At 43.4% G+C, this 23,325-nt stretch overlaps 1 protein-coding gene across 1 annotated transcript in view; it reads right to left on the reverse strand.

Annotated features, from left to right (window-relative positions):
• ASTN1 (astrotactin 1) overlaps window positions 1-23,325 on the reverse strand; it is a 368,181-nt gene that overhangs the window by 95,104 nt on the left and 249,752 nt on the right. The window contains exons 12-16 of the mRNA XM_069546136.1: window positions 17,768-17,934; window positions 14,453-14,647; window positions 12,996-13,123; window positions 4,983-5,087; window positions 2,448-2,636 (exon numbers count right to left, since the gene is read on the reverse strand). Of these exons, the coding sequence (XP_069402237.1) occupies window positions 2,448-2,636; window positions 4,983-5,087; window positions 12,996-13,123; window positions 14,453-14,647; window positions 17,768-17,934 (784 nt within the window). The remainder of the gene's footprint in view (window positions 1-2,447; window positions 2,637-4,982; window positions 5,088-12,995; window positions 13,124-14,452; window positions 14,648-17,767; window positions 17,935-23,325) is intronic.

Genomic DNA, 23,325 nt, shown 5'->3' on the forward strand with positions numbered 1-23,325 from the left:
TGAAGTCATCACATGAGAAGGGCCTTTACCACCACTTCCATCACTAACAGCAGCAGCAACAACAACCAATACTTGTTGAGGGATTGTCCTGTGCCCAGCTCTGTGCTGGACCCTGGGATTTTAAAGTTGAATAAGGCATAGAACCCACCCTTGAGAAGCTGCATAGTGATTTAAAGAAAGAGAAGGAAAGTCTTTAATGCAAATGCCTGACCTGAGGAAACCTCTCACATGAAGGGAGGCTTCGAGGATCCATAAAGTGTCTGAGCTGGAAGGCACCATGAGAGCTTTACAGGGAAGGCACTGATAGTTAATTGAATAAACAAAGTCATCTAGCTGATTCTAGATTCCCAGCCCTTAGCCCTATGATCTTTCCACTTCATTTCACCCCTGACAAACCTCCCTTCCTATTCAATCCATAAGCAATTTTAGGTACCTAATCATAGGTACAAAAGCAAAGAACAGAAAACCCCTTTTCACTGGAAAGTTTTAAAAGTTAGAGCAGGCAAGAACCTATAATCAAAGGACTTGAGTCTAAAAAGGTGTCACTTTTATGTCATGGTAGGTATAGTCCTCTCAGAACACTTGTCACCACTCGTGTATAAATTCCATTTTGGAACAACAGTCCCCAGAGTGCAGAAAAGCAGAAGAAAATCTTCCTTTGTCTTATGTACTTATAATTCTTAATCAGTAGCAGGCTTCATGCTTTTGGAATAAAAAGAAATTAGTGCCTAGAGAGAAGAAAACTATTTTAGTGTAAGAATCAGACCCAAGGATAAGAGACCCAAAGTGGGTGACACAGAGGTCAGAGTTAGGGGTCAGCTGAGGGGTAGGGATATGTGAACAACTACAACAGATCAAACTAGACATACTAAAGTGGTTGAATATCTTTTAATAGCAACAGCAAGCAAGGGCTGATATACATCATATTTATGGGAAAATGAAGCCAACAGTTGGACTGTGATAAAACCAGGTCCTGTGTGCAAGAATGGCATGAGATCAAGAGGGATAAGGGCATAATGCCAAGGCCATGGACAAACGTTCCTCTTGGGCTTAGTAAGGATATTACAATGCTCAGGAGAGACGCAAGGGGCAGAACCAGGAGTTCTGAGGAAGGTCAGACTTGTATCTCCCAGCAGTCCCAGAGCCTGGCAATCCTTGAACCCCTGGCAAACAGAAATGGAGGAGGGTTTAGCCCTTCGATTCAATCAGGAGGCTCTGGCATGGAAACATAAGAAAGTTTTGCCAACTGGAACTGGTCTTATCGAAATGTACTTACATTATACTCCTTTCTTGGCAAACTGGAATCAGAGTAATTTTAAGATGTTGACATTTGAATGGAGACAAGAAGCCTGTGGTTGTGTCTTTGAGCTTACAGGAATCAGGACCTGGTGGGGGACGGGAGAGGAAGTCTGCAGCCCAGGCACAAGCCTCTTGCCTCTTTTGGAAGAAAGTGTCCAGTGGAAGGAGAGGCTCTCGTGCCTCTACTACCTCTTAAGCAAGACAAAACAGAAATCTGTGTGGAGCTCAGAGAGCATCTAAGCCATGGGAGCACATTTTCCCCACTGCAGCCCTGCTGGCAGCAGAGGGTCCCTAGTTTCAGAGGGAAGCCTTGTCATCAAATCTTAGCTTGACCTACTTCTTGAGTTTTCATTGTGCTCATTTTATCACTTGCCCTTTAACAACTCACACCTCCATAATTTGGCCTCATCAGAATGCTGTGAGGATAAGCTCAGATGAAGAAATTCCATGAATGGCAATTCTAAACCGAGTCTTGCTCAGTCAGAATACAAATTTACCAGCCAGTACTCCTCCTCCACTAGAAGGTGAATCCAAAAGGTTTGAGAAATTCCAGTTCCTTATACATACTTGGACTGAATACTAACTTGCCATCAAACACTGGACATTTGTGAGACTGTTATCCACAGCTATATAAATACCCAGGGCAATGGAGATTTTCTCATAGCACAGAGCAGCAGGAAAAAATGCTCCTAAACACAGGGCAGGATGGAATGAGAAGGGGTTTGCTATGCAGTTAGTTACTGGAAGGGGTTGCCAGTCAGCGCAGGATGGGATTGCTGGGGGCAGGAAGTGACAGGGAGGCTGCAAGGCTGTTCTTTCCTCCCCACTGCAGAACTGTCTAATACATTGCCTGTGCTGTGGTAGCAGGATGAATGGTGGCTGGTAAAAACCTTTAGATTACTTTCCCTGCGTTAACCAGGTCAGTGACCAGATAGCTTTGACTCTATCCTGTATCTAAAGTTTCCCCAAATACCTCTGTTTTGATATTTAGCTTTAGTAACCAAACCTTGACAATTCAAAGGATGGGAAAGAGCATTGAGGCAAATTAAACCTTCACCTACAGACTCCCTACATTTGGTCCCATAGATGCATGCAGGCGGCCAGGGCTTGGACAAAACATAGAACTTGTCAATGAGCATGTTGCTCACCTTTGCTGATGTCTTCATATTCCAGCCAGAGTCGCCGCTGGACCTGCTTGTTTGGGTACCAGATAGAGCAGGATTCCTCAAAGCCGTAGATAGCTTCCTGGATGTAGTGGTTGCCAAACTGGTCCAACAAGGCTACAAAATCCCCGCGAGATGTAGCCCCGTCCAGGGAGTGGAGGGCGTTGCTGAGGGCTATGGAGAAACATCACCCAGGATTAAGAGTGAGGATTCATAATATGGGTATCCCGGCTTCTCAGGCCCTCCAGCCTCAAATCCGCAAGTGCCACGTGACCCAAAGTGATGCTGGAGAGCTGGCTGGAACTATCAGGTGAGTATTTCCAAGTAGCTGAGGCAGACATTTCAGTTCCTAAAAGAATATTTCTTCAAGCCAATTGGTTGTTAACTTTGTGCAAGTTGAGTAAAACATTGTCACATCTCCACCACCCACCTGCTTAAGTCAATTTTTTTTTTCAAATCACAATCATGACATTAAATCAACTTAGTGAGCTCAAATAATAGCATTCAAAATGAAGGAGAATAGCATAGTTTAAAATAGAAACACAAATACCAGCAGAGAACATTTCCCATCAGAAGATGAAATATGGCTTCATGAAACTTCTGTTGTGTGTACGTGAGTGTGTGTGTATGTACAAGGTCACGGTGTAAAATGCATTTTAACTGTGTATAGGGATCAGAAAAGTCTGCAGGATTTTGCTCTTCATGCAGAGACATTGGTAATGCAAAGACAATGGAAGACGAATAATAAGGAAAGTCACTAAAACACTGCTTATATCTATTTAGGAAAAAAGTATATAAAGACGGGAAATGGCAAACGGAAGAAAGAACTTGGCAAACGGAAGAAAGAACCTGTTTGCCGCCTCACTCACCTCCCCAGACAAATCTTGGATTTGCTTTCCCTGTTTAAGAGAATTATGTTTGTCAGAAAGATAATCTATGGCAAATTTTTCAAACCCAGTATCTTCTCTGACCAACGTTGTACAGCCTTCTTTTTGACACACCTGTGTCCTGTCAGAGCAAGGCAGAGAGAGCATGGCTCAAGCTTAAGACCCCAAGTGCAGACACCCATATCATCCATGATGCCATGTGCGGCTTCGAAAGGCACATGGCAGCAGAGATACCCATCTGTTATCCCCTGGTAGGCATATGGCATCTGGGCTGCGTGCAAATAAGTATGTGCTCAGGGTAGGGTCTCTATTGCCATGTGTTTCTAGAATGAAGAGTAGCTTATCTCATTCTAGGCGTTTTCTGCACCAGTAGATTATACTTCACTAATAATCCCTTCTTGCCAAGAACCCTGGTGATAGAAAAGATCTAAACCCCTGTGTGTACTCTGGAGATGTTCTATATCCTTAATGCCTCTTCTTTCTCTCTGCATCAAGCTTTACCTTTAGTGAGTATATGTCTCACTGCTCTTTCTCTCTACCCCTGACCTTCCATCTCTCTCTCATTGGCCCTAAAGCTCAGCCTCCCTGTTGCCGACCCTGAGTCCTCTCACCCTGTCTTGTCATCCTGTGTCAACAAAAGCATTCAGCTCTAGTCCCCCTTTCACTCAACACAGTGAAGCCAGACTCTGGAGCATAAAGTTCAGGTTTGGAACATTCTTGTAGCTCCCGAGCAAGGAGCGGAGTCACGTTCTTCTAGTCCATGGGGCTGAGGTGAAATAGGGATGCAAACCTAGGTTAAGGCCGTTTTGTTAGATATTTCCTCTTCTGCAAACTTCTCAGTGGGATTGCTCAAATGTTAGGAAAAACTTGACTCAAGGCATTTATCACTAAGGTTTGAAGAATACTTACACAAGATGCCTCATTGTTCTGTTTTGGAATAATTTATTCTAAGTAAGTTTAGAATTCACTATTCCTTAACTTACTAGAAACAGAGACATAAGTATGCGTGTGTGTGTGTGTGTATACATACACACACACATATATAGTAGATAAATCTGTATCTTTCTATCTTGTTTACTTACTGTTTAGAAATCTTTGTTGTGTTGTTTAGTTACTACGTTGTGTCTAAGTGTTTGTGACCCCGTGGACTGTAGCCCACCAGGCTCCTCTGTCCATGGGATTCCCAGGCAAGAATACTGGAGTGGGTTGTTTTCTATTTTTCTTTACCACTTCCTCTTTATTGCTCTCTGGCTCGTATTTCTTTCAGTAGATAGAACCTCTAAAGTATACTCTTTGCATTTGGAAAATTTTATTCTGTCAGTTTATAAAAAGTCTGCTTTTGTATGACCCCAGGAAAAATGATAAAGTAGGTGCTCATCTTCCATGGTTCCCACAGTGCCCTTTCCATCTCTTCTATCATCCGAGATAGAACTTGCAATTTAATTTATGCTAAGAAAATGATCCCATTCCAGCCATTTGCCCTGAAGGGTGAATCGAGTGAACAGGTTATAGATCTTGTGCAGTGGCTACATTTTTGGACGGCATCTCCAACATGGATAAAAGGTTTGCGCCCTTGGGAAGGAACTCCATACGCCAGGGGTGGGTGGGAGGGATGGCTCACAGCTGCGCTCACCCTGAGAGACGGTCACTTGGTTGAGCTTGATGTGGTACATGACAGAGCGGACCTTCCAGTGCTGCAGCACGGGGTATCCGGACACCTCACTGAAGTTCACCATCCCTAGGGACAGAGGAGATGAGGGCTCAGTGTGTGCAGTTGATTCGTAAGTCCCAAGTCTTCTGGTTAGGGGGTGTAATTGTGAGAAAATGAGAAAGCGTGCTTGGATGGAGAAACCTTCTGCAGTCATAGTAACAACAGGTATAACCTTTACTCGGTGGCAGGCATTTGGCTAAGCACTTTGTAAATAGTCACATGATCCTTGTGAACTAGGTGCTTTTGTTTGTATCTTATAAATGAGAAAACTGAAGCTTAGAGAGGGTGTTTACATAGGGCCCTACACAGAGCCAGATAGACTTCCAGGTGTGTCTGAGACCAGGCCTGGGTTCTCAACCTTTCTCCTCTACTACTCCCTTAATAAATGTATATGAAACTCTAGGCTTACTGGAGCACACAGGTTTTTACTCTCTTTAATAGCTGTAGTAATTGACTCAGCTCACGTTCCTGATAACATTGATTTTTGTGTCCTATTTAACTGATTTGTGTTCAGTATTAAGGTTTTAATTACTCTGAAGCTGATAATGCTGTTTTGTCTTTACCAGGAGCAACTGTATTAGCATAAGTAAGTTAGTAAGGGGCAGGAATGGGCCCTATACCAGGGGTTCCCAACCTCCAGGATCTAACACCTGATGGTCTGAGGTGGAGCTGATATAATAACAATAGCATGTGATGATTATTTTTATAATTTCATAATCATAATTCATAATTTTATAATTATTAAATGTGTTTAATACTATTATTATAATTACTATCAAACTGATATAATAATAATTAAAGTTAATAATAGTATTAACTTTATTGTGAAATAAAGCACACAATAAATGTAATGCATTTGAATCATCCTGAAAACAGCCCTCCACCCCCCTCCCCTCCCAGGTCTGTAAAAAAATTGTCTTCCATGAAACCAGTCACTGGTGCCAAAAAGGCTGGGGACCACTGCCTTATACTCAATGTCATCAATGTGCCAGACATGTGATAGACACTTTATGTGTGGTCCCTCTTTTATAAACGGGAAAACTGAGGCTCTGAGGAGCCAAGTTACTTACCCATGGTCATTCTCAATTAATATAGCCTCTTAGTGATGCTATAATGAGCTGTTCTTGCTTGAACACCTTGGAGAAAGAGTGGCATTCTACTGGAATTCTAGTCATTACTATAAATGTAAAATGCTACAGAAACAAAATAATTAGGCCATAGGAAACAAAGAAATCACCTTGCTAACTTTAGAAAGTCAATTTTAGCTTCATTTCTCTGCCTAATGTATGCATATGTGTATGTGTATATATATGTACATATGCAAATATAATGATCACAGATACGATAAACTTAGATAGTGAGTGTGTCTGCATAAATATAATGGCAATAACATACACATAGTGAATTATCTTGCCATTTTGACCCATGCTTCCTTGGAGCTAAATCAACTAATTTAGTACCTAAACTGGATGAAGAGTGGGTGGGATTAATTAGCTGCTTGTCAACTCCAATCAAATTAGCTAAGTAATTGCCAAATTTCCATTTCTGTGTGAATCATATGGGAATAATTATAGATAAGAAAAATGGAAAAAAAGGTCAGGAGAGGTGCTTACTGAATCAACTGCTTAAATTTGATCTCAGGTAATCAAAGATAAGTTACTTGAAACTCAGAAAGGGTTTTCAGTATTCTTCCTTTCAGATGCTCTTGTTTTAGGGCATTAAGCTTTGTGATGGCAGTTATACTTCTGCATACTCCGGCTTTTAGCCTTTATGTTAATCGTAGAAGCATATAAAGGAAATTCTAACTTTACAAGTATAAGACTGCAGTCACAGGCCTCCAAGGTATGTTTTCTTAGAGTTATAATGTGCATGTTTTGTAAAACTGTTCTATGAAGCACATGATCTCTACTGATGCTAGCTCATCAGCTTGCTGTTATTTCAGAAACTCTATTAATAAAAAGACAGCAAGCCTGATAAATAAAGTTGTTTTTTTTTTTCAATATATCAGAAGACATTCCCTTTAAGGGAATTGTTTCCTAGCAGGAAAAGAAAAGGGCAGGAAATCAGGAGGTGGGACCTGGCCAGGGGACCTAGTGGTTCCCAGCATTGCATCTGTAAAGTGAGCAGCTGAGCTGAGATGACCCCTGGCTTCCTTTTCAATTCTGTAATTCCAATCAGCTGTGTGAGTTGGGGCTCGGCAACCCATTTCTTTCAGTTTTTGTATCTGAAAAATAGGGGAGAACGGAATTCTTCCAGGCTACTTTATAGGTAGGTTATCAGGACAAAATAAATTGACAGGTATAAAAACCCATGGAGAAACTATGAGGCATCATAGAGATCATTACCCCTAACTGTGTGAACCTGGCATTTGTTAACTGATGTTTTTGTTATAAATTCCCAGGCCTTAGTTCAGGTCAACAGAAGGAGGAAAGCAGAAAGCAAGCTTGGATGTTGGGGGTAAGCAGGGGTGCCAATGTCTCACACTCAGCCAGGTTGAGCCAAACATCTGAACTCCATTACTTCACTGCTAAACAGCAATTCTACTGAGTGCATTTACCCTACACCACAGTCAGGGAAACAGTTACGTAACTGTGAATGCTCGGGAAATGATGTTCTGTGCTCACTTACAGATAATACTTCCATTAGTTAAAAAGAAAGGGATATTTTAAACTATGTATTTTCTTGCTGAGTCATAGGGTTCTTTCTCAGTGTGACCTTGCAATGCAGTGAGTTCTAGTTGCTTCTTCTATTATGATTTGGGATATTTTTGTGAATGACTTTTTTTCAAACAAAATATCTATTTTCTCAAGAAAGGAGATTATTTTTCTGTTCATACGGTTGAAAAAAGAATGAATGAATAGACCTGTGTGAAAGAAAGAAAGGAGGAAAGGAAGAAAAGAGAAAGGAAAGCAAGCAGGCAGGCAAGGAAGATAAGGAGGAAAGAAAACAAGGAAGGAGACAAGGGAGGGAGGGAGGAAGAAAGAAAATAAGGAATTTAGTCTACTCCTGTTATTTTATTGAAATGTCAAGGGGACGTTTAATCCCCAAAGTGCTGAAGATAAGAGTCTGCTTCCTTTGAATGAATTTCAGGAAATTCCAAAAAAGCCCAGAGCTCTGGATCTCACATAGCATTTCTTGATTATGGCACCCAATATGCCCAAGAATGTGGCCTCCTCTATCTACCTCCTTGGTCTGCTGCTACACTCTCTTCTTTTTCTCAGCTGAGAGACTGAAAATCAAATGGATAATGGCCAGGCCACACGTAACACTAGAACTCTGACAATCTACAGCAACCAGCCCAAGAAGCGAGCCTACCACCTCTAAGTCAGACTCATAGGAAGTCAGACCACTGTCTATTAAAAGTTCAGCAAGCCAAACAATAACTCCTGTAACAATCAAGCCAAAATCACCAGGACTTGATTAAGACTTGAATAATAACTGACAGCTTCCCTAGTTTTTGTTCTTGCTTGCAAGTTAGGTTCCACCAGAGAGAGTCAAATACATCTCCTAAACATTCACCTAAGAATACCTCCCTCCTGGTGAGTTGGGTCATCTACCTGCCAACAGCCTACATGGCAATCAGTGCCTATCAGAAGCCCTCCTTTTTTCCCACTTTACAGCTTTCCTATTTCTCTGTCTCTTGGTCTCTGCAAAAAAGCAGGTGATGGTGGCTGACTCCCTCGCTGTATGTAAGTAGCCTTCACCTGTTTTCATTTTGTTGGTCTTCATTTATTTCCACATGCTCATAACACCCAGAAAGGCCAGTAAAGCTTTGAGTTCTTAACTGTTTTGATAAGGAGGAAAGAAGTCTGCAAGATAAAACACATACATCAGTAATTTTCCAGTACATTCTTTTATTTTTGGCTGCACTGGGTCTTTGTTGCTGTGTGCAGGTTTTCTCTAGTTGTGGAGAGCAACGCTGAGTCTTGGCGTGTGAGTCAGTCTAGAATAGGTCCCCATTGTGGTCCAAGAATCCCTGAGGGACCCTGAGATCTTTACACGGAATATTCAAGGTCCTGCTTTTTCCAACTACAGAAAGCATGGGTTTTCTTCATATACTTTGACCCAAACAATATATTAAAATAAACTGAACGCAGAGGTGAGAATTCAGCTGTCTTCTATAAAGTCAGCCCACCAGGGCTTCCCTGGTGATTCAGACGGTAAAGCGCCTGCCTGCAATGTGGGAGACCCGGGTTTGATCACGGGTCGGGAAGATCTTATTCACTGTGGTGTGTGGGCTTCTCATTGCAGTGGCTTTTGCTGTGGAACACAAGCTCTAGGGTACGTGGGCTCAGCAGTTGGGGCACACAGGCTTAGTTGCCCTGTGTCTTGTGGGATCTTAGTTCCTGGACCAGGGATCATACCTGTGTCCCCTGCACTGGCAGGCGGACTCTTAACCACTGGATCACCAAAGGAAATCCCTCCAGTACTTTCTTTAAGCCAATAATTCTGAAAGATGCAAGCATCTGTTATGTGTAAAAGGATTCTCTAGTTAAATAGATTAGGGAATTGCTGGACTAAGTAAAAGGTATTTCTTTAGGGCAGGACTTCTTGGAATCTCTTCCATGCTCAGGTGTTACAAATTGCTGAGACGTTGATGCTATAGTCTTTCCAAAGAAATTTGAAGGCAACCTACTTATGAGTGGAGCACTGTTTTTTCATAAAAAATAAAATAAAATGCTTGAAAATGCGGATGTTGAAGAATTTGAAGATCATTTTTTGCTCTAAAATCTTGTAAGCTTAAAGTTTTAAGGGGATTTAGACCTATAATAGTGCATAGTGAGACACGCTATGACATTCTCTGTATGACTCTCAGGAAAGATATAATTAAAATGCTACCAGAACTAGAAAATAAATATGGAAGAAATGTGGTCAACAGTCTCTTTAACTGATTATTTTTTTTTTCCAAATATGTATGCATTTGGCGGGTCTTAGTTGTGGCACACAGGGTGTGTGTGTGCGCGCTCAGTCCCTCAGTTGTGTCTGACTCTTTGCAGCCACGTGTACTGAAGGAGAAAGCAGACAGAGCCTGACCCCGTCTTAGGCCAGGCTGCGAACATTAGGCTACACGCACGGTCACCCTCCCAGTGGATTCTGAACTTTGTGCCCGGTGTCTATAGAAATGGCATACGGATGGAAAACCAGACCCCCTGGATAAAAGAGCCTCAGGATTTGGACTTGGGCTCCCCGTTGCCTAAAAGAATATGCTAATTATCTCTGTAACAGAACAAAGTGGTAAATTCCATTATGCTTATCAGGATATGACTATTGATAAATATCCACTGTTTATCTATTCTTGTGACACAGGAATCACGGGTTAACTTTGATTGTATCTCTCCTTTACCTTGTCCAGGCTAGTTTCAAGGAATCTGGGGAGATGGGTTTGAACAAGTACACTTAGGGTATATAAGGTTTTCACAAAAACTGGTCGGGGTCCTTGGCCAAGAGGAGACTCTGCTTTGGGCCCACTGGTGTAATAAGCTGCACTCCACTATCTGCATTGTCCTTCTGAGTGAGTTTGTTTCCCGGAATGCATGGCTACAACAGTACTGCAGCCCGTCAACCAGGCTCCTCTGCCTATGGACTTTTCCAGGCAAGAATCCGGGAGTGGGTTGCCATTTCCTACTTCAGAGGATCTTCCCCACCCAGGGAACAAACCTGTGTCTCTTGCATTGGCAATTGCAGCATGCAAGCTCTTAGTTGCAGGATGTGGGATCTAGTTTCCTCACTAGGGGTGGAGCCTGGGTCCCCTGCACTGGGAGCGTGGGGTCGTAGCCACTGGCTCACCAGGGAAGTCCCCCTTTCAACTGGTTCTTCTAGTTATTCCAGGCTTTGAAAAAACAAGACTGATTCCTTCTTACATCAAAGGAAATGCCTACTCTTAGTCTAACTGGTATCACTTTTTAATCAAAATAGGTTAAAAAAATAAAAGGCTGGGAATAAAATTAGCAGGTCACAAAAAATTCTCTCTATACTTTTAGGAATGCCATTGCCTCAAACCATGAAAAAGAAGTGTCCCACCAGGACATCCTTTTCCTTTGCTCTCAGATATGCTAAACCAGGAGGGGTCCAAGGACATGGGGAAGAAAGATATTTCCCTTGTGGATGAGAACCAAGTTTGGATCTTTTTCTTCTTTCCAAAGATGGAGATTTAGACACATGTTTTCCTGAGGTTTCTCAGACCTGTTCACCTTCCCCCACCCCCAAAGTTCAGGTAGCATCCAGGACTGTGTCCTCCGGCCTGGCATCTGAAGTCCAGCTCCCCACTTCCACGTAAGTTCTAACGTGTGAGAAAGTTGTCCTGGTGACTCACTAAACAGAAGCCAGGTGGTTTAGTGGTGGTGTGGAGCCTGTCCCGCTTCTGTGTGCCATCTCACACCTCCTTTACAAGGCATTTTACACACGCTGAGGAAGTGTTTCTCAGCAAATGACGTGGAAACAAGAAAACCAGATTGCCAAACACTAGCAGTGTAGGCTGCAGTAATACACCCAGAGGTGCACTTTAATTTTTTCAGACGTGTGTGTGTGTAGGCACATATGCACATGTGCAATATTTTAGAAGGCAGCTTATTTAGATTTATTTCCAGTACAGAAAATATCTAGTTGTTTTCTCTCTTGTTCTCTTTCCTTCCGCTATAAGGGAGACACAATTTGGGAGCTTGAGTGTCCATATTTTCTTTCTCCTTTGGTATATTTATTTATTTACTAAACATTCATCTCACTATGCATCAGGAACTGCTCTAAAAACGTTACAAACATTTATTCTTTATACTAATCCTATCAGAAAGACAACGTTATAACATCCCTTTTTTACAGGTTAAAAAAACGGAGGCACAGAGAAGGTAAGTCACTTGTTCCAGATTGCACAGCCAGTGAAGAGCTGAGAACTGTTGTCAGGCCCCAAGGGCTGAGCTAGTAATCACTGCGCTATGCTACCTCAGATGGACCTGCTTCTAATCCCATTCCAGTCTAAAGGAATGTTTCAGACACGATATCTGAAAAAGGCTCACATTCAGTTCAAGCCATTCTTCAGAAAAGAGGGTAATAAAGGGGATAAAGGTCTAGAATAGGGAAGACATAGAATGGAGAAGGAAGAGGAGCATGGAGAAATGACCAGAGCTGACAGCAGACGAGCTCGTGTCCAGCCTTCTAGTAAGTGATGCCGAGTTCCCAGCTGGCTGCCTCGTATGGGTCTCTGGAAACCTCTGAAGTGTCTTCTTTGGTCCAGGAAGCACTCACTGGCGTCTTCAGCGGCACAGAATGGAGAAGCATCCCCAGGTATGCCCACCTCTCCCAAGCACCCCATGTCTTCATCCATAATGAGCCCCAAAGAGGAGTGCCATTGGGCTCAAAACAGCATTGAGGAACAGGTGCTAGGATCTCCATTTACAGTGGGGGCCATGACACCCAAGAGGCTGTACTGTCTAACGTCACACAGCTAGAACGCAGCAGAGCTAGGACTCGTTTGACAGTCAGACTCAGGGTCGTTGACAACAAAGCTCTATCCTTTTCTATTCCCTCACACTGCTCTCTAGGCACTGGTCAGGGAAACCCAGCCATGCACATGACAGATACTCAGCCTCGAAGCAATCCACCTTCTTTCTACCTCTACTCTTGACCCGGTCACTTCCTCTAATCCATTGAGAACTCTTAACTCTTACATATCTATTATCTCATCTGTTTTCAGAGCATCCTAATAAAGCTAGCAGGGAAAGGTATTATTATGGCCATTTTGCAGATAATTATGTAATAATATTGGCTGTTTTACTGACAAATAATCCTGCTGATGTTCAGTTTTAGGACTGAGCTTTTAGCGTGTATCAAGGAAATCACAGGCTTTGAAACCAAGATAAGCAAGGTCAAGACTCTTGAGCTCGTAAGGTCACAGGGAGCTGCTTGCTTCCGCCAGTTAAGTAAGGTGCATGGTACACTCACCAGTGAGGAAGTCGGGGTCTGGGGTGGGCTCCGAGATTTCCTCCAGGCACTGATTCTCCAGGGGGACAGTGGCCACCACAAGACCGTCTGGCAGTTGCTGGTCTAAACCTCGAGCAAAGTTGTTTTGCCTGAAAACAGAAGCAGACTTTCATCTCTGAGTATTCAGGTGAGCCCCAGTCCTCAGTGGGGGAGCTGTATCTCAACCCATGGAGGACCAAATATTCCCCTCGTGGTGAACCCCACTCAGTGTACATGTCTCAAGTAAGATTCGAGTGTGAGAAGTAAGGTGAGGGCTGGGGGGAGAGGTCTACTTACAAGATAGAGAATATTCTTCCCTCCCTTCCAATTCTTACTCCCTGAGCCCCTCTCCACAGAGCAAATGCAGCCACCACAACTTTCCCTATGAGACCTCACTGCTTACCATTGGCAAACGAGGTCCCAGGATAAGAGGAGAAATTTAATAAAGTCTACTGTCTGTAATAGAAAGCGCAGCTGACTCCAAGAACTAGCTTGAAAATTGACTATCGGATTTTTTCTTATAAGAATCCAGACCCAGCTTGCTATCAATTGCTGGTCCATATTGTAACACTTTCATCATCACCATCACCTGAAACGCATGGGTTTTGAGGAAGATGTACTCAATAACCTAAGCTAGATGAAGGACAGGGCTCAAATGGAGAATCTCCTAGAAATAGTGTAAGTCAGTGGTTTAAGACATTTTGTTCTATGGATCCTTTTACACTCTTAAAAATAACTGAATGCTCCAAGTAGGTTTTTTTTTTTTTTTGTATATCTATCAACACTTACCATTTATCAATTTCATATTATAAAATGAAAGAAAAAATTTTAAATATTTATTGATCCATTTTAAATGACAGTAATAAACCCATTTAATATTAACTTGTTTTGAATAATGATGACAAGTGGCAATACTTTACATTTTTTGCAAATTTTTTAAATGTCTGACTTTATGGAAAACAGCTGAATTCTCACCTCTGCATTCAATTTATTGCAATATATTGTTTGGGTCAAAGTATATGAAGAAAACCCACGCTCTCTGTAGTTGGAAAAGGCAGGACCTTGAATACTCCCTGCAAGGATCTCAGGGTCCTTCAGGGATTCTTGGACCAAAATGGGGACTTATTCTAGATTGACTCACATGCCAAGACTCAGAGGGATGACAGAACCTGGGCACTTTGTGGTGCCTTCCATGGAAAATCTTACAGTCCCTGCCTGGACAAGTTAAAATTTACTTAACACTTTACTGTTCATGATTCTTAGGTTCTGGAAGAAGGAGTGTAAACCTAGAAAAGACCAGGGGGTAGAAAGTAACCTATCATTTTAGGGTTGCATTTACATGGATCCAAGATACAAGACTTTATGCTGGCTTTATGGCCCATCAGGGACAAGATTCATCAACAGCCCTGAATAATCAGCTCTGTGGATGTGGGGTTCACCTGAACATTCCTTTCAGCACCTGTCCAGCCGCCACTTCCTTGGAATGGTTATTGTAACCAAAGAACATCTCCCCAAAGAGGGTCTGGTTCATGGGAAGCTCTCTGCTTTCCCCACAGTCACCTCCCTCTGGGCATGTCTCCGTGATGAGCTGGCAAGAGCGTCCGTCCACACCAAGCTTGTAATCCTCGATGCATCTAGCACAGTGGAAAACTCAAGATAAGAAGTTATTCCATCAATAAGACATGCAGCCAACTCCTAGGTTGGGGGAAAAAATGCCTTCAGAAGAGTGTTGGATCGCCAAAGATTATGAGTATCCTGAATTGATTTTGTCCCCTTTATAACTCGGTTTCTTAGGTCTATAAACGGCATCTCCTTGCATTATGTGATCATACAGAACCTCTCACCTTTCCTTCACAGATAAATACTTTCCAGAGCTCTGTAGTTCTCTCTCCTCTACACGTATGATTTCCCAGATACGGTAAGAAACACTGGAGATAAGCTTATAAATGAATTAACATATTTATCACCCACTCCTTGGAAACCTTTTTCTTTTTTTAAATTGGAGTATAGTTGTTTTACCATGTGAGTAGACACATTTAAATCCGAGATGTTCTAGAGCCTTTCTCCAGAACAATCTATATGGTCAGACCCTGCATTTGTTTGGAGGGTAATTAGGCAGCAAAAAGAATGACACTTAACAAATTAATAACTTTCTAATCTGGTCCTGTGACAAGTCAACTAAGAAATTAAAAAGATGGATCATCTTGCGGCTGTGTTCTGTTTGAATATGTCCAAACACAAGATCAACCTGTATTAACTCCCCCTTCATTCAGAGTAGCCTTCCTGAACGAAATAGTTACTAGGACATGCTGTGTGGACACCTCCTGGGTGTCCTCCCCATTAAGCATGTGCAGTTACTCTAATGGATGAGCAATACTAATGTTGGTAAATACGGGTCAATGACCCATAAGTCATTAATGGGGCTCTATTTGTAGTTCTAGTGAGAAGAACATAATTTGTTCCTTCAAGTAAGAAATATTTTGATAAAGCTGTCATTTTAAAAGCATATTGATTTAATTTGGGTCTCTCCTTAGAAGCATTCCAAATTTAGAATTTATAGATATTCATGACATTAAAACACATCATTTATTGCTATCTACAGTAAATATTGCAATAAGATAAAGACCTCTGTTCTAAAGAGAGCAACAAATAATCATAGTTTTAAGTGCTGAGAAGCAATTTTATCATGGCAATAATGCTGCCCTTTACTGAATGACCTTGAATCAGTTGACTGACCTCTCAAAAGCTCCAGTTTCCACATCTGTAAAAGTGGGAAAAACAGTAGCTGCTTGGTTGGGTTACTGAGAAGATTAAGATAAAGAAGGTGCCTAGCTTCTAATAGGTGCTCATTAAATGTTGCTATCCTCATTAGCAGGGGTGCAAATGGAGCCTATGTTAATGCAACATTGTTGCATCCCCCATTTACCATTTATATATCGTGTGAACAGGTGTAAGCAGAGCCTTTAATTATAAGCACATGTGATTTGGTCTTCCTAAAGAACCTCAAATCAAGGACTTCTTTTGGCAGGCTATATATATAGTGGCTTGGAGAGTGCTAAATATACATGTGTACCAAATTCTGATGAAATAGGAAAGAAAAGTCCAGTTAGGGACCTACTGCATGGTCTAAGCAACAGACTTGAGACCCATGAAGGAATGAAGGTTCCCTCCCAGTCCACCCTGAGCATCTCAACAACTTGCCCTTTCCCCCGCCCCAACTCCACCATTCTTTGTGCTCACGGCTGCACATTGTTGTTCAGCTGGCCAGCCGTGTCTGATTCTGTGCAGCCCTGTGGACTGCAGCCTGCCAGGCTTCCCTGTTCTTCACTATCCCCCGGAGTTGGCTCAGACTCATGTCCATTGAGTCAATGATGCCATCCAACCATTCGTCCTCTGTGGCCCTGGCTGTGTGTCCCACTGTAAACTCCTCTGAGAGGGAGGAGAACAGACCTCACATCCTGCTCTGTCTCCTACAAGTGACACTTAACTAGGTTGTCTGCACAGAGTGGGTGCTCAAACACGTTTATTACATAAATGAGTGCGATGCAACTTTGGCTACATTTACTTCATTAATTGAAGTGGGTCAATCATAATGATACCATTATAGACGCATTGAGATCAAGCTTCCATTTATGGAATGGGATTTTACAAAAAAAAAAAAAACAAAACAGGAATATTGCTCAATTGCAAAGAAAGAAAATAAAATGAAATATAATAAAATAACATTACTAGTCCCCTGAATAATCTTCTCATGATTATTACTCAAGGCAGGCACTGGCTTTTAGCAACAATCCAGCATAGCTTTATTCCTATAAACACTGATTTGCATTGCAAGCCTATTGGATTGTGAGATCCTTGAGGACAAGAACTACATGTCCTTCATCTTGGCAGCCCTGTGCCCAGCAGGGCATGTGGCATAAAATCAGTGCTCTCCCTGACAGGCAGGAGAGGAGAGACAGGGAAGGAGGCAGGGGAGGTGAGCTGGAGGAAGAGGGGGAGGAAACCACGGCTGCAGAAGAACAGGCCAAATCTTTACTTGCTTTATAAATATACCATGAAAATATTTTTAAATATAATTCCAGTCAGTGGTATAAATTTAAATTTTGAGGGAACTGCAGAATTATTGAAAAAACCAGAGGGGGCCTGAATTCTAGTGCTCATCTTCCCACTTAGCAACTCCCCAGTCTTGAGGGTCTCAACCTCACAGGTGCATCACTGAGTTTTGTCAACTGTAAAATGGAGCAGCATCACCTGCCCTCATGGGGCGAGCCTTAGAACAAAAGACGGGACCAAGCCGCTCCATGGGAAATGGCTTTTTACACTGAAGATTGTCTATGTCTAAGGGAGTATGGCTGCACCAAATGCTGGGACTTCGGCGGCAGAATTCAACCATGCCTGCACTCCCACCTCTTCCCTTCTTTGATACGTGATTAGCTTTACATAATCTTCCCCAGGCTTTTGGACCACAGCATGCTACTGCCACAAAGCAATTAACATAGCACCACAAAACACAGTTTGGAAATTCTAGCGTAAGCCGGCAATGATTTAAGGGTTTTTCCCTCATAGTCAGTGCTGACATGGACTTTCCCTGAGTTTCCTCCCAACTCTGACTTTACAAATGCTTCTCTTCAGTCCTGAAGGCAGTTTCCTCAGACGCTAAGGGCTCGCCTAGGTCGACCAGTTCTCTGTGATCTACTTTTCTGAAAGTTCCACATCCCAGCCAGCAGCTTGGCCTCGAGGGTAGCTCGACTCACCCACAGAACATGAGGATGTTGTACACGGCGGGGTCGTCCGGGAAGGGCGCCATCTGCTGCAGACACAGCTGCTCACAGCCCCCGTTGAAGCCATCAGAGCAGTCCACCCCAATGTGGCGGTCGTAGCAGCCGGAGCTGTCCTTCATGGGGCTGAGTCCAGAGGGACACTGGCACAATCAGAAAGCATCCACACAGGTGGGTGAGCCAGGGGCCGGGGTTCTCTGGGAACCAGAGTGTAGCCACTGATGCCTATTTTTAGCACTCAGACTTGAAACCATCAACACTGATAAGCAGTGCAAGAATTTCCCACTATGCTGGACTCCCTGTAAAAGCAAGGGACCTATTTTGACCTCTCGCTTCTTCTCTCTGGGCACAGATCAGACACATCTGCATTAAAGCTGATCCCTCCAAGCAGGCTGGAAGGGAGTACGGTGGCAAGACAGTGCTAAGGTGCTCTGGCCTCCCAGCTGGGCCTTAGGCTGGCAGGAGAGTGGAAGCGATGGGCCAGAACTAAAATGCATTCGCAGGGATTCCTTTGGGCAAGGAGCAGGGAGTGCTTCTGTTTGGACTTTGGATTAATAGGACTTTATTTTTTACGTTTCAAAGCACTTTGTCAACACTGGTGATGGATGGCAGTGTTGGAGAAAGTGGACTGAGTCAGGACTGCAAGCTGGAAGAAGGAAGTGGATCTCCTCCATGACCTTGAAAGGAGGTTTGACGGCTCTCCTAGAGACAGTGGCTGCACTTGTGATGTTCAAGGGTGCCCTGGGGAAGATGCACAGTCAAGGGCGTGACCTCCAAGACCCACAGGGACCACACTTGGGTTTTGGCTTTACCCCAGTTCCCTGGACACTCAGGGTAAAACATTTAGCTTTTTTCTACACTGCCGTGTCCTCCATAAACTTCTCAAGAATAACAGCAAAGGAGGTGATCCAGGAAGAGGTAACTGGTCAGGTCTCAGGGAGGACAGGGAGGCTTGGGGAACAGTAGGAAGGCTCACAAGGCACCCATGGTAAGCCAGGCAGTGGCCAACATTCCTACATCTTACTTATATAACCCTCACAGCATCTCATAAGGTAAGCAGGCTGATCATCCTCAATTCACATGTGAAGACACTGGGGCACAGAAAGCCTAACCTTCCTAATGTCACATGGCTGATCACAGGAGGGCCATCCTAAAACCCTGGCTGGCTGGCTGTGGAGTCCGTGACTTGGAGGCGCCGTCATCACCTCACAGCAACATCAGGCTCTCATGCAACAGTCGCTGTAAACTGAACACTTAGTGGCTGTTGCTTTGTTACATGCTAAGCCACTTGAGTCGTGTCTGACTCTTTGCGACGCCATGAACTGTAGCCCGCCAGGCGCCTCTGTCCATGGGATTCTCTAGGCAAGAATACTGGAGTGGGTTGCTATGCCCTCCTCCAGGGGATCTTCCTGACCCAGGGATAGAACCTGTGTCTCATGTTTACCTGCACTGGCAGGTGGATTCTTTACCACTAGCACCACCTGGGAAGCCCATATTATTCTCATTTAATAGACTTGGAAACTATTAGCATTGCCAGTTAATGCATAAACTTCTCACCTCACTGGACTCCGTCTAAAAGCCAATGGATATATTTTTTTTGCCAACCCACTTCCTCTGTCTATGCAATAGAGGCTGTATGTCTGCATTACAACTGAGTCTTTCCAACAGGATGGAAGGAGACAGATAACTTGCCCAGGGTCCAGCAGTCTGTGTGGGGCAGATCTGGGCAGGTCTGTCTAGATCTGACCTACTATCAGCTAGCTAACACGCTCCTTCAAAACTAGAACCAAACCAAAAAATGCCTTTAAAAACTCAGTGGAACCCTGTTAAACACTGCCCCTCCTGCCCTGCTCCCTGGCTAGCTCCTGCTCCTGGTTTCCAAGCATCCTGGCCTAGTAGCCTGGAGCTGTCGCAGGTGTGGCCCTGAAAACCCACCTCCCCACCCTCCACGCTTGCCAGTTGAAGATCACAGCAGGATGCCCTCTGTTTGCTGACACTAATTCTGCAATTTCCCAAACAAATGCCCCCCCCCCCCCACCAGGGGCCTGCCAGGCTTCCAGCCTGGTCCATCCCCTCTCCCCCCACGAAGCCAGCTGGAGTGCTGGAAGGTGACAGCATTTAAAGATGCTTCCAAGGGCTTCCTTGTGCCATGCAAACCCAGATGTTTCAGATGCTGGTAAACAAGCAAACGAGGCAGCTGAGGATTGTACCCCACATTCTGTTAGCCCCCCCAACTCATCCATTTTCTTGGCCACCCAGCTGTTAGGCCAGATGTGGCACCAGAAGGGAGCTGGCTTCACCGCTGTGAGACTGCCCAGGCATGGATGTGGGTACTGAAACATAGACGTTTGATTGGAATTAAATGGGCTGCACTGGTTGCCACGAGTTCTTTTTTTTTCCTTCTATGAAGCTTGAGAAAAGCCATCAGAGAGACAAAGCCGGTGCTCCTGTTATTCCCACCTCATGAGGTTTCAACCCTTGTACCAGCTAGCTGTCTCGGTCATCAGCCAGGACTCCCCGTCTTCTCAACCACCCGCTTTGTTTCAGAATGCCCCATCAAGTGTGATGTTTGACAAAGATGTCACCAAAGAAACCCGAGCAGGCTTTGTTCCAGAATGCCCCAAACCTAGCACATGGGCATCTTGCCAGGCCCTGGTGTCAGATAACCATCGCTGTGCCAAATTGGACCACCTTATGTTTACACTTTCTCAGGATATTTGGAAAGAAGACAGTTAGTTGCCTTGTCCAAGCTGGATATTCTTTTGTCCTAAGCAGAGCTAAAAATAATAATAACAGCTATTGGGAATTAAGCAATTCTATGCGCAGAACAATCTACATAATTATCTTCAGTCCCAACTACACAATTAGACTCCCCCCCATCTCATTTCATAAAAGAACAAACTTAGACTCTGAAGGATTAAGTGGTAACTTGTTTAAAGTCACAGAGGTGGAAAATGGCAGAATCAGAATTTGGACCTAGTTCTATCTGACCCCAAAGTTCAGTTGTGTCTTTTCCACTCGGCCATGCTGCTTCTCAAGTGTGAAAAAAACCTGGATCTTGGGATCACTAGAAAATAACTCAATGTGTCAACAAAGAAATCCTGCAGATGTGTTGTTTATCTGATTGTCTTAAGCAACTCCTAGAGTACATTCTGGAATCAATTATGGATTTGTAGATTCAGTCTGATATTCTCTCTCTCTCTCCTCTTCTCTTCACACACACACACACACACACACACACACACACACACCCCGTATTATGGGTGCATATATTTATAGGACAAAACACTGCAAACCATTCAAAGCAATGACCGTGAAGGCAAGACAAGATCCTCAATCACTAAAAAAGATGCAGTTATCTCTACTGCACTGTAACTTACTTGGGTTGCAGTTCAAAGTAAAACATTTTTGAAAGATTTCCAGGAAAAAAAAAAAAAGCTGAAACCAAAAATAGTTTTCTTCTTAACCCTTGTTGAACCAGAACTCCCATCCCCAAGGAGGCGAATCAATCCAGTTTCCCATGGTATAAATTTGCTTCTGTTTTAGCCTGAATATTTTGTGTGCTGTTTCATTTTGAGATTCTTAAAATCTGTATGTATATTGTAATTAGCCTCCAATTAAAATAAATAAATCTTTTTAAATGAAAAAAAAAATCTGTATGTAAATACAGTGCAACTATAGGCTCTAAATCATGGCCTTTTCCTAGAAGTCTTTGAAGCCAGAGACAAGTTGTCAGGAGAGAAATCCTGCCTCCAGGAGGCGTTTGTATTTTCCCTTTTCAAGGACTAGCTGCTCTCTTCTCCTGGCTTGTGGACAATCCCTCCACTTCTTCCGTAAAAGAGAACTGCCTGGAGACTTCCTTGGTAGTCTGATGGCTGAGAATCCATGCTTCCAATGCAGGGAATGCAGGTTTGATCCCTGGTCAGGGAATTAAGATCCCATATGCAGTGCATCACAGAAAGACCCTGTGTTGCAGCTAGAGAAGCCTGCACACCACAATGAAGACCCCCATAGCCAAAATAAAAACAAAAACTTTAATTAAAAAAAAAAAAGAGAACTTTTTGATCAGGATTGACCTCCAAGGTCAGATCTTAATCCGTCTTTGTGCATAGGTTACATTTAGCAGTCCCAGGAAGAAAACTCCATTTATTATGGCAACAACCCTCCCCCATCAAGAAGGTCTAATAAATGAGCTCATATTTCAGTGACCCCTAAAATACACAAGGTTAATCATCTTTCACGAGATGCTCATGGCTTCTTGACTTATTACTGGTCTAAAGCACAATGTGCTAATGAGATTAAAATGATTTTCCCCATTCAACTCCTTTCCTTCTCTGTCTTTTCCCTCTGTTTCTACCAGTGCTTTTTGGTTGATTAATTACTTGGGAGTCTAGTCAAATCTCACTCAGCCTGAGACACACACACCTCAGTTCCAGACTATGAGATGAAGGCCCTGTTGGCAGATGAATATGACTGATGGACGCGGGGTGTCTTCAGGGTCCCTGAGAGAAGAGGAACCACTTTTCTGCAGCTGAGCCTGCCTTGCTTTACCTGGATGATTCATAAGATACACAACTATAATTCCTACTCAAAATAGGCTCTTTTTGTTTTTTACAACACAGCAGTCTTATTCCTCTCATAAATAATGATTTCCCTCGCTGTTTGATGGGGATGTGTAAGCCCAAGCCACACAGCACTTCTCCCAAGGGGGAAAAGTTTGATGATGGGATGAAATTTATATTTCAACATCCTGCCCTTACTTCTCTGAAAGCCTCTGAGGCAGACCCTTCTGCTTACTGTCCTACAGAGAGATGGTCATCTGTAATGGTCTCTGCACAGCTGCGCTCCAGTAGAGGTGAAATGACACATTTCATGGGAAACCACTGTGGACAGCAAGTGGACAGAAGGGCAGCAGGGTCGCTGGGTAATTCAAAGCTCATTAGAGTATAATGCTCTGGCAAGGAAGGTCATGTGTTCAATACACGAGAAGCGGGACAGCAGACCTCTTCCTTCCAAGGCCACAGTCTGCTCATCTCTGCATGTGCAGACACCCCCCGAAGCAGAAGGCATTTGGGGCGGGGGGGGGGGCACTGTCAGGATGAGTGTGAAGATAAGGAAGAAGCATTAGAGCACAGACTTTCCATATAGTGTTTTTTTTAATAGTTTTATAGTGTTGGAAATAATTTTCAAACTTTCAAATAAAGTCTTACATTAAACCTCAACAGGTAGGCTTGATAAGAAGGAAGATGCTCTGGTTCAAGCTGGGAGAGAGGAGACTGGTGTTCTACCCACCAAGGCAGCCCCAGTCTCCACTGTTGTCTCCAAGGATGTCTGTGACATAATCCCCAGAACCTGTGACAAAAGGGGCTTTTTAAGGCTCCTGAGATGAGGAGATGGCCCTGGATTATCCAAGTGAGCCTAACGGAATCACAGGAGTCCTTAAAGGGGAAGGGGGAGGGCAGAAGAGAAGAAGTTCCTCAGAAGAACGGTCTGGAAAATGCAATAAAGCTGATTTAAAGATGGTGGAAGGGGAC

This window comes from Ovis canadensis, chromosome 12 (genome assembly GCF_042477335.2).
Source record: "Ovis canadensis isolate MfBH-ARS-UI-01 breed Bighorn chromosome 12, ARS-UI_OviCan_v2, whole genome shotgun sequence".
NCBI classification, from domain to species: domain Eukaryota; kingdom Metazoa; phylum Chordata; class Mammalia; order Artiodactyla; family Bovidae; genus Ovis; species Ovis canadensis.